This window comes from Falco rusticolus, chromosome 8, assembly GCF_015220075.1.
Source record: "Falco rusticolus isolate bFalRus1 chromosome 8, bFalRus1.pri, whole genome shotgun sequence".
In the NCBI taxonomy this organism is placed as follows: domain Eukaryota; kingdom Metazoa; phylum Chordata; class Aves; order Falconiformes; family Falconidae; genus Falco; species Falco rusticolus.
This window is the reverse complement of record NC_051194.1, coordinates 63,801,667-63,813,783: the sequence shown is the minus strand read 5'-3', so window position 1 is coordinate 63,813,783 and position 12,117 is coordinate 63,801,667. Positions and strand designations below refer to the sequence as shown.

The window sequence follows — 12,117 nt, the reverse complement described above, 5'->3', positions numbered from 1 at the left end:
TTATACTACTATGTTTATTTTTGTCTCCTTCAAAAAATGCTTTCATATTTTAACTAGTCTGCAGCCTGCTGAGTCTTTGTCTCCACTTGATTAATGTAACTTCAAGACAGTGTTTATTAACTACTCTTCTGATATGATCTGCAGGCACTTAACCCCCCCGCCCCAACCCCAGATGCCAAACCCAAAACCCACCACTTAATTCGAAACTGGTGGACAGCCTCCAGTAGTAAGAATGAAGGAAAGGACACTGGGCAAGCTGAATTAAACATACTTAGCTCTTTTCCTTTTTAGAAGTGATGTACATTTAACATGCCATGAGTTATTTTGGTGCTTTTAACTGATAAGTTTAACAAAGCATCCGCCGTTTGTAGCGCGTTTGGTGTATAGAGGAATTTCAGGATTCCAGGAACGGCAGGATGTAACCTTCGCTTCACCTGGAAACATAAGCAATTCTTAGGGCAGTTGATAGGCTTCATAATGAAAAATGGGAGGCAGCCAAAATCTGGAGCCAAGCTAACAGCCAGAAATAGATCTGCCGAGAGTCTTGTTTTGTACTGTCCAGAATGGCGTATCAGAAATGGTGCGAACAGAAATGCTGGGCTTGAACTGGCATTGCACAAGCAGAGTCAGCCCTGACTATTTTCCTTTTTAAGTATCATGAAAGCTTGACTAAATAAATGTTGCATTAAAGTTTCAGCTGTCTTAACGTGCTGTAATACTTTTCCCCCAGATAGTTTTCCTTTTGCTTACGGTTTTCTTTCTTACGCACTTGCTTGAAATGCAAGTGTGTATTGGATAGCATGTATTTGCAATTAAAGGTGTTCAAGTGTACATCACCTAAGAACTGCAGGTCCCCTGCTCCAGCAGCGTGGAAAGGGGGCAGCAAGGAGAGAGGCAAAAGTTTAAATCTCTTGGAGAAGATGAGTGGAGGGAGGGGAGAGCGCTGGTCACAGAGGGGACCAGAACGGGAGGGTGCAGGGGCTGGCAGGGGGGCAGGGGTGTGAAGCAGGTTTATTCCCATTACTTCGCAAGCAGTGTGCTTATGGAAAAGTAAACTGAAGTATATTCTGGTTTGCACATCACTTACTAAATGATTGTGATGATGTTTAATTGTAGAATCAGATCTGTTGTCATTTTTACCTGGCTGGAGATACGGAGTTCTGCGGGTGGGGTGTAAATGCAAGCGGCGGGGGTCCTGCTGACCGGGAGCAGAGAGCTGGGAGCCCATGGGAGCCCAGCCTGGGTTCCAGCCCCAAGCCCGGTTTGCCATTGCAAAGGCCTAACTGATAGGGAGGGGAGATCATGTCAGAGCAGGTGGTGCAGGTTGTGTTGTGACGGCCCTATTCCCTTCCCAGGGCAGAGCGGTTCGGGCTGGCCTTTCCCAAACACAAGCACTGGCAATGTTCAAAGCGAGAGCTGGGAGGGAAAGTGTTTCTCAGCTTGTCGCTGGACGATCTTGTTTCAGGCATCTTCATTGCTACTGCTTCAATCCGTTGTCAGCGATTGGACTTTTTTCCCCTTCTCCTCATGATGTACAGTAGCTGCGATGAAGCAGAACCTGTAGTTTTGGAAAATACACTTTTTCACCTGAAGCTGGGGATTTGATTTTTCCACCCTCAGGTTGCGGAAGGGTGTTTTGCGAGGCTGAATGTCCAGCCTCTAAAGACGATCAGTGCCGAATACCAGGCACTGGGCTGAATTTGGCTGGAGGGGTGGGAGTGCTCCCAGGGCGCGGGTGCCCCCGGGCCACGCTGCGTGGGGGCTTCGCGGTCGGCACAAGCCCCCGGCTCTCCAGCAGAGTGGGGCTGGAGCTGCTCTGTGTCAGTAGCTGTTGGGGCAGCTTGTGGTTCATCACCATCCAGCTAGTGACGTATAACCAGTGGTTAAACTCAGGTTTTATTAATGTCACCGGCAGTGGCAGTAGCTGATGATCGTGTTAGAATCACTATAATCCAACTATTTCTGCACCAAGTATTTCTGGAAATATTCATTTGTGAAGCCACTCTAGGAAATGCTGAGTGCACGCCTAAGTGGGAGCTACCTACAACCATATTAGCATAACATGAATTGTTCAGACATATGTGAACCATTACTTAAAATCCAGAACCACTTACACGTTACTGAGTGTTTAACTAATCTTTGGGGGAGGAGGCAAAGCACTGAATACAAACCCAGCATTGTCTGTAGCACACTGAATGCCTTTGTAGACATCCTTGCCCGATGATGTCGGTGCCGGTCAGTACCCCTCCCGTAGGGTTAGACCATACTGGTAGCCCTGGGTAGGTGTGTGCTGGGGTATTTTCACAATTGGTTGCTGAGCTTTTCTTGGCGTGTTGATGAAGGTGCCATTCACCCTTTGCATGGACAGATCAGAGGGACAGGCCCTGGGGCACCAAGGCTGTGGGCAGGCTCAGGAGATGCTGGGTTGTCCAGGCAAAGGCAGACGTTCCCCCTCCAGCTCCTCTTTCTTTAAAAAGTTTAGGTACAAAGATGCTCTTGAAGTTAAACATACGCTCTAGTTACACTTTATATATACATTTTTTCCTAGTCTCAGAAGAGCGTAACAGCAAATGAAGCAAGCAGTGATCGATTCTCCACTGCTTCTGGAGTATGTTCCCTGTGTGCCCTGCACCATCAGTGCTAAAGTCCTTTTTACGAACTGAAGGATGCATGAGCCTGAGGTTTTGGAGAAGCTAAATAGAAAGTGGCTGTTACAAATGATGTGAGGAGCAGTGGGGAGCCATTGCAGAAAAAATTAACACTTCTTGCAGTGAAACTTAAATGCCCAGTACATCCCTCTAAGCAACTTAGAGCACACTGTAGCAGCAAGTTATAAAGTCATTGGTGTGGGGAAAATGTCAGAGCACAGTTATTTTGTGTTATTTAAACAGTAGCTTAAAGACAACACAAAGACCTCTCAAAGTTCGTAAGTGCCATCTGCCCAGAGTTTTTCTTCCTTTCGGGAGCACTGATCTGTGTGTTGTTGAATACCTCTGTGTGTCACGCAAGTTTGGTGGTCCTTGAGTGTGGCAACACAGTGGAACAAATTAAGTAGCAATGTGTAGACATACATACTGTCCTTTCTGCAGTGGATTACGTGCAACCCTTATGAATAATTGGGCTAGTCTGCAAAAAAATGGAATGACATAAGGAGATAGAATTAAATTAAATGAAAAGCTTTTTTTCCTGCTGTATTTGAAATACCTCAGTGTACAGGGTATTTATTGGTCTGGTCAGTACTAGGTAGGTACATTTGCTCACTTAACTATGCTGTCAGTTTGCTGTAGTGCTTCCAGAGGACCAGTACGCCCTATTTACAGATTTGATTTTCTCCACTGGCCTTTCAGTAGCTTGGACAAGTATTCCTTAGGAATTGCTCAGTAGAAATCTGTAATTGCTCTGAAACACCCCTTAGCAACCATCCAAGGACATTCTTCTCCAAATACCAGCTCTGTGAAAGTACTTTGCTGTCATAAACCAGTATATAGAAATTCCAACAGAAACACAATCTTTGAAATAATAACAACTTGAGAGTAGAATTCTTTTTTTTATTTACCCAGCAATTAATTCCTAAAACACAGTAAAAGGTTTACACCTGTTGCAAGTGAAACAGACTGAAAGGCCTGTTAAAAATGCTTAGTGTTGAATAATTTCTGTACATGGAACTGTATAAATACTAAACACCAGGGAAATGCACTCTAAGAATTAAGAGAAATCCAGTTAATGACTGTTCACTCATGCAGACTTCGGAGTTAAAACAGCATTTCAGATACTCATGTGTACACTCGGAGGGAGAACGTCCTAAATTAAGATTTAGGAGTAACAGGAGTAGGCTGTGCTGTGACCAGTGCAAGGAAATAGATGTACGTGATGTGGCGTTGCAGACAGCCTTGTAATCCTGATTAATGGGAGTACCTGCAGAAAAAAAGAGGTGTTTGGCAAAACACAGACAAAATCAATACCACTTTGAAATCGTTGTGTGTCTTTTAGTTAAAGAGAAATGAGTACATGGACATATCCAAGTGTTTAGTCCAGCAAGTTGATGTAATGCAATTAGAACAAGTGAAGGATCAATATATAACTTCTTTTCACTCACAAGACCAAATGATAGCATAGTATATCAAATCAGTGTGGGAATTGATGATCCTTTCCCTGTCTGCCTCTGGCTGCTGTCAAATGGCTTAAATAAGTCCTTGTTAGTGAGTCAGGTTACCTAAAATCAAGACAAAGTATTTTAAATATGTCACAGTTACTCAACAAAAATACTTACTGGTTTGCTAGGAGCTTCAGCACCCGCTTCAGACATAGTAATTAAGATGATGCTTGAGACAGTTTACTTAAATGCTGCATCTCATCATCATCATCATCAGGGGTTCGAAGACCTGCCAGTGCCGCTCGATAATAGTCTTGCCTTTCCTCTGTCAGATCTATGGAGGAGAATTTCTCAATGCCATTTTTTTCTCTGCTGGTGTGGGCATTCTTCCACCTGGGTTTAAGCTCTCTGTTGCTGAAATAGTCATTGTACCTTCAGTCCACCAAGCTCATTTACCTGGTGGAATGAGGTCCAGCTTGTGATTGCCCTGTATGCAGTAAAGGTAGGGATGTGCTCCAACATCGGAAGGTGTCTGCGAATAAAATTTTATTTTTACTGTAATGCTCGTTACAGCACAAAGGAAAGAGTGTTTTAATATTATTAAACTTGTTGATGAGTTTCATACTTATAATAATAACTGTAGAAGAAGCAACATGGAAAGGTTTTTGTTAGCTGCTGGTGTATGTTTCAGGAAAAAAATGTGAACACTCCCAACTGAAATACTCTTCAAGAATTTGGAAGCGCTGGAGAGCTGAGTTGATGAAACAGTTGTTCATCATTCCAAAGCCTGCACCCTTGCTTAATTCTAATAATAGTTATACATAACCTGCTCTGTGCTTTCTTTTTGTTTTGTTCTTTTGTTCATTCTGAGTGTTTAACAACTTCTGAATTTGAAGAATTTTAAAGCAAAATATTTCTGTTAATGAAATGACCTGTTAATGATGATGTCACAGGTTTTAGAAATTATTTCCAGAAGTATACTGTATCCTTTTATGATAATTAGGAAGTGTCATTATCTGTCTTTCAGGAATGTGGGGGAAAAAAAAAGTAAAAAAAAAATTATTTGAAGTTGAAGTCATTTATGCATGAACATGGTTTTCACTGAAGAACAAGAAAGTAATCTGTTAGGTCATTGGACATCCATCATCAACACGTACCTAATGGCACAAGCTCCATTTCATCACTGTCAGCTGCTGAATGGAGCAATACTTTCCCCATCGTGCTGGTGGATGCAGATGTACATTCTCAGCTTTGACCTCAAATTGCAGCAGCAGCACTGCAACATACTTCTGACATATTTTTCCTAAACAGGTCATTATACAAGACTCTGCATCTGACGCAGAAGCATGTCTTAATATGTAATAAAAATTCCTTAACAGTAATGTGTTTCTCACTTCAGAACTGATACCTTGGAAGACAAAGTAAAATCATGAAATAGTGAATCACAAAAATGGCCAGTTGGAGAAGGCTGCACAGCAGTGACTCGAGATGGTTACTGACCTGTACTGGTTTGATCTGTGCTTTCCAGTTCCCAGGCTCTGATCATTCTCTGTTATCTCTGTCTCTTGCTGTCATGATTAGCAGTGGTAGATTCTACTGTAATTAATTTATAAAAAATAAATTTCCTGGGAAAAAGGGCTGCAGGACTAAGGCCTTTTCAAATGGGTATGTGGCAGCTGTCTCCTGCCAGCAAAGTGGTAGGCATCAGCAGTGTGAGACTTACAACCTGTTTTAGAGGCACAGCAAACGCTGAGTTTGATATGAGGAACTGCATGTAGATATGACTGGTCTGATGGACAAAACCTGAGATGAGAATCTTATACACGTTACAGGTCTAAAGAACACAGTGTTATTCTCAGTCTGCCTTGTGTGTTAAGTAGCTGATGCTAATTACAAAGGACAAGTATTTCGTGTAAAACCGGGGGTCTGATTCAGATTTCTGGGAGAGGGAAGAAGGGTCAAACTGTCTTACTGTAGACTTTCCCCTTTTTTTAATGTAACGATGCACGGTACTCTCTCCCTATTAAAAGAAAACCAACACCTGTATCAGTATTTAAACTTTTTTAAAAAAATCCAATAGATCTGAAGTTTGTTGAGTTTTCCTCTTGGTGGTGGTGCCTCTGTCTGCAGTCTTGGCTCACATGTCATCAAAGCCCGGCTGATACTTTTTGCTGGGTGTCCCTGCAAGTGGGTTCAGAGACTAATCCGAGCCCCTGGGGGTATTTGTTGCTTGGCCACTGGGTTGTGTTGCCATTCAGTTTGAAATGGAGGAGTTCTTTGCTTTCCTGTTTCTTTTGTTATTTAAATGTTATGAGAAACATACATGACACAGAAATATTTTGGTGTGAGCATTCTAATTTCATAAATATTTGCTGGTTCTTCGTAGCTGTTAATGTTTGGTTTGTGCTACCTCTAGGAAATACTAATTTTTATTAGCGTGCTGGTGGGCATAAGATTAAAGAATTGCTTGAAATGATTTCTTTTGGTAGAGAAAAATGCAGAAATTGGACTATCTCATTCTTAGCTAAATTTTGATTTGTTTGAGTTTGGCAGATGAGGCAGAAGGGAACAGACTGAGGTCTGGTGGGGAATAGTCTGTGGCTGTTCACACATGGGCTGGGAAGGAAGCATGCTAAAGAGGTCCAGTGAAATGCAAATTTTTTTTGTTCTTTTTCAAACATGCAGTACAATACATAAGACTGCAGACAGGTGTGGTAAAAGAAGCTGCTTTAGTCCTTTTTCCATTGGAGGAGTGGCAAGGATGAAATTCCTGTGTGAATTTTTCTCAAGGACATAAGGAATTAATATATCTTAAAATACACACCATCAACTTACAAATGTATTTTCCACATTTGAGTATGATGAATTTTGCAGTGAAAAGATTGGGAAAAATGATATTTTCTCTGTTATTTCAGCTTACATGTGAATTTTGAGATAACCCGTTTACAAGACAGTTAAATCCTGCAGTCTTAAGAATTGTTGCAGGTTTATGTGCTTAAGTAGCCATGCACGCTTCCATTTTGCAGGGTTCTTTTAGATTCCGGTGATTGCATGACACCACAGCTCTTTTTTGCGGGTAGGACCACAAGGCACCTTGGAGGGGGGCTGTGAGCTCGGGGTGGCACCCCCTGCCTTCAGGAGGGGTGGCGGGGGACGCGGGGCTACTGCCTGTTACAGCTATGAGCTTCAGGGCGGTAGGTGTCTGGGTGGTTTGTCCCCTTCTTTTTCTGAGCCTCCAGCAGCAAGGTTTGTGTTATTTTAGTTCAGCAGAGCGTCTTCTGCCAGCTTGATTAGTAACTGGGAAACTTGCTGCTAGGGGTCTAGGGCAAACCTAGGCGGAAGGACTGGAATTGCCAGCTCTGGACATGTAACGGAGCAGCTGAGCATATGCAGCGCTCCCTCCCGCTGCCGGGCAGTGACGCCAGCGCTGCCAGAGGAATGAGCATGGCATATTGTTTCCCCCGTATGCCTGCTTATTTATTTATGCATTCCAATTCATAATAGCATAATAACAGACTTGAAACAATAAGATAATTATTTTGCTTCTTGGGTGGTTAAAATTAACTGTGCTTGTTGCATATTTATTCAGTAAAAAGATACAAGATGTTTAGTAATTGCCCAGAAATTCATTATCTGCATAATGTTCTGTTTCTAAATATGTATCGCATGACCATTAATCTGTGCCAACAGCAAGCATACAGCAGTATCTGATGTAATTAGTTTTCCCCTTACATGCCAAGGAGAACATCTGGGCTAATTGCGTGTTGTTGACAAAAGTTGCCACTCTAATGGGGGTCGCTGTTTGTGCACACACCCTCATTATACGTACAAACATACTCACGATTCCCGTTTATCCTCAAACTGATAGTTCTTAATGATGAGATACTCTTGGTGATTTGTTACGGGAGTCATGCAATGTCTGTGGGCAGCTTTATAAATGTTAGTGGGAATAATATGCTCTCCTTTTAAACAGAAGACAAACAAACCTGTAATGCTGCTTCTTCTGTTCTATTTTTTCAGCCACCGCTGGTCCAAGCAATTTTCAGTGGTGATCCAGAAGAGATACGGATGTTGATCTACAAAACTGAGGATGTCAACGCCTTGGTATGTGACTTGGCACGCTATGTGCCTGTGATACTTCAGCACCATGCTTATGAACTGTTGCAATGGCAGTATTAATCACATCTGTAGTAATTAACATATAACAGAACGGAAATTATTTGGGACTTTGGCGGAATCCTAATTAGTTGTCTGAAATATAATTATCGCCAGCAGGTGACTTTAAATTTTCTAAGTGTATGGTAATTATTCCAAATCTGCAGGTCAGTCAGGGACGTTATTTCCTCTCTTACTGAGAAAATGAATGAAAACAGCTGAAAGCCACATATTTTCACTCTCTGTAGAGTTTCCTTTTATGAAGAGTCTTTGCAGATCAGGAGCTGTTACTCAGCATTTGACTCTACTTGAAATAAAGCTTCACTATAGGTCTCAGCAGCGGGAGTAAGGAAGGCAGTATCTTGGCCACAATTTGCCCACAGAGGAATTACTGTTCTGCAGATTGGCTTATTCTAGCCAGAACAATGGTAAGCAGCTGTAAACAAGTAGTAGTTAAGTGTTTTTGGCAGTGAGAAAAAAATATCTCCATTTGAACTTGGTCTTTTTGCAGAAGTTGGGGTTTTTTTTCCCCTCTTTGATTTTAACTTAAATTTGTACTGTTTAGAAATGAACCTTGCCAGTCCTGACTGCAATCTGTGGCCTCTGAAAGTAGTGAGAATATAAAGCAGAGGCAGAATGATGATTTCCAGGTGTTTCCTGGACTTTTAAATCAACCTTCCTTCATGTCTTTCTCTGACATAAAGCCATCAGTTTATTCTTAGCTAACTCCAGCGGTTTGTCTGGCGTAGTCTTGGCGCTGCAGCTTTTGCAGGCAGTGGGGTCCAGCCCTCTGGTTCAGAGCTGCAGAAAGGAACGGAAGAAGTGATCCTACAGATCTGGTTAACTGGGGCTCCACCCTGTTTGCTTTCAAATGGAAGGAAAGACTTGCTGCTGTTTTAAATGGGGAATCTGATCAAAGACCTTGACGTTAGGCTTTTGCTGTGATTATCAGTACGTGGTTGTTTGCTTGAAATAAATTCCTAAAGGTAGTTCCTTAAAGCATCATCTCCCTTGAGTTACCTCCTTATTAAAGGTCTTCAAAAGCTAAATTAAAAACCCCAAAGCGACGAAACCAAACAAAAAAAAGCAACATAGATGAACATGATGGTCCTAAAATTTCTGCTGTATTTCATGCTGGTTTTCAAAATCGCATTTCCTGTACAAGGTTATTGCAGGCTGCTCAGATGTTTTTGTATCCCCTGGCTGCAAGTGTGGTAGCGATGGTTGCTAGGGAGATGCTCTCAACTGTCAGGTGTGATATTAAATGAAGAATATCTATTTTGTAGTTGAGTACCATGGTACTTAACAGAAAAAGTCATTGAATTTGAACGGTCTTGCCCAGAAACCTGTTTTAAGATGCTAAAAGTCCATCCAAGAATGCTTTGGCTGAACAGCTGTTTTGTCATGAGCAAAAACCAAAGCCGGTCTTTGGCATAATTAGAAAAATAACAGTCAACACGAATTCTGAAGATTGTGTTCTGGATAGTGATATCCGACAAGTGTCAAATGCTTAAAATGTCACTAAAGAAAGATCAAAAGATAGCGTTTTCTCCCCTTGTGCTGTGAGCTGGCAGTTTGCACCATGTGCTTATGTTTCTATTTTAAGGGTGTTTTTAATTACTTCCATGTTAGTGTTTCTCTAGTGCTTGGTTGCTCACGTGAGAGGAAACTCTGACACTGTTTGGCAGCAATTTGTCCTTTGTTGATCGTTTTGGTTAGCTGTGTTAATATTGAAATAGTTCAAATATAGGTAGGACAGGGAGATAAAATAAAACTGTGTTTTTGCAGCAAGCTTTGGGATTTCTGAAGTTTTAAATACTGTTTTTCAAAATCTTCAGCAAGAGAGGTATTTGGAAGGCAGAGGAAAAAAAAGCATTTGGAGAAACTGCAAAATTAGGGATGTATACGCATGCTTCCTAAGAGAAAATTTAATCTCAGAGGAAAGAGTTTAGAGCAAATCAGCAGTTTAGAAAGATACTTTCTTTTTTGTCTGGTAAAATAATTAGTGTCTCTCCAAGCTGGGAAGTGTGTGTTGATGGAAATGGCTGGGTTCTGGATGCTGCTGTAATTGTGCATTCTGTTTTGCAACAAAGTGAAATGCTTTGTTGCAAAAGTGAAAGCTGTAACTGTTGGGCTTAGCAATGTGCTTTTAGTTCATTCTGCCACTGTAATTGTCGCTTTGACCTCTTTGCTTTGGGGGACCAGGATGCTACTTTGCACTCTGGGAGCATGGACAGTGTTATACTTGGCTGGCCATGAGCAATTCCCTGCCGCTGAGTACTGAATACACGCTGTTTCTGTGGGAAATGTGGTATGCCTGTGGGCGATGTGCAGCAGCCTGTTTTCCTGGGGCATTTGGGATATTGGGTTGGACCATCCAGACGACCAGACTAGCTTCAGGTAGACATCCTCTACGTTTGCTGTTCAGTGCATCTAGAAATGCCAGGGTGGTTGCACTATATATGTGTAGGTGGGGAATTTTTTGTGTGTTATTTTTGCTTTGGGAAGAGTGTGAGGGATGACCCCCAGAATCTAAGGATTATTCTGGACCCAGTGATAACCCTTGGTTAGCTGGGATCTGTAATACATGCAGCTGTGCAGCACCCTGTGTCTGTGGAGTCCAGTTCTTATGTGCAATGTCATGATTTTCTACCAAACAAAAATCCTTCCCATAAAATTTCCATGCTTAGCTCAGTCTTTCAGTTTAGTTTCCCTTCAAAATATTCAAAGCCAAATAAAAAAGGCAAAAAACCCTTCCAGTGTTCTTCTGCATAACTAATGTGACGTTTGCAAGCCAAACCAGACATTTTTTCCGGCCTCTGTTTTCACTCTTTATCCCCTAATCCTGCGTTTTCTCTTGGATAGAGCCCTAAAAAGTAAAATATATGCAAAACTTTGATGTCCCCAGAATTGTATTCTATTCTATTGCATTCATAATTCTGGGAAAGTAATTAATATCACCCCCTCACCCCACCAGAGAGACTGTTGAAGGCAGCATCTGCTTTCCTAAAACTTAGTTGCTTCTGTGCCTGCTGTTGGGGCAGGACTGCTGGTTCAGCCTTCCGGGCTCGGCCCTTGTAGCCTCTTGCCTTGATGCTCTGCCAGCTGGAACAGCTCCTTCTTCTCACCGCTCATGGGCATGCAGAGCTTGTGCAAACGCTCCCCCACCCACTTTTGCCCAAACAAGACAGGTTAGGAGAAGGTGATGGTTTAGCTGAATTTGGCTTGCTTTAACAAAGAGCAGAGCTGCGAAGCTGGCAGAGCGGGGTGGGCTGCAGCACTGCCGGCGGGGCAGGTGGGAGGTGGGCTCCAGCCCCACGGAGCTGTCGCCTGCCTGTTCCCAGCTGCAGAGCAGCTCTGTGGAGGAAAGGCAGGCGCAAGGCCTTGCGTGCGGACCATGTATGTACAGCGTGCTTTATTCCAGGATAAGGAGAGCAAGGAGAAGGTCCTCATGGAGAGACATGGGTGCATACTGTTTATTATGTGGGTTTTTTCTCATTAGCCTGCTTGATAAGGCACAGATTTGCAGGACTGCTTTTGTCTGAAGGATTCAGGCTTCATCCAGGTCTTCACACACACACACACGTTATACACATTTCTGTAGTATTGCTGAGCATGCATTTTGAGGGGGTACAAGTGTGCACACGTTTAGGATTGTGAGTCTGGAAGGCTTTGCATGCTTGGGATAGCCGATGTGAAGAACAGCTTGCCGTTCGGTTTGGAGTGACATGTTGGACTTGGGACTAAGAGAGGCTGTGATGTGGTATTTCAGTAATGTTGGGAACCAGACCCTTGTCTCTCCTCTCACCCGAGGAACGATGAGTGTCTTCTTGGCGCTGTGGGGTCTTGCAGGAGGATAAAGCTATCCT

The 12,117-nt window shown here is 42.7% G+C and overlaps 1 protein-coding gene across 9 annotated transcripts in view; it reads left to right on the top strand.

Moving 5' to 3' along the window:
• ANKRD44 (ankyrin repeat domain 44) overlaps positions 1-12,117 on the top strand; it is a 143,310-nt gene that overhangs the window by 56,091 nt on the left and 75,102 nt on the right. For all 9 annotated transcript variants that reach the window (XR_005105723.1, XM_037397263.1, XM_037397262.1 and 6 more), the window contains exon 2: positions 8,114-8,197. Coding sequence is in view for 8 of the 9 variants with exons in the window: in XM_037397263.1 (XP_037253160.1) it covers positions 8,114-8,197 (84 nt within the window). In the remaining variant the exon portion in view is untranslated. The remainder of the gene's footprint in view (positions 1-8,113; positions 8,198-12,117) is intronic.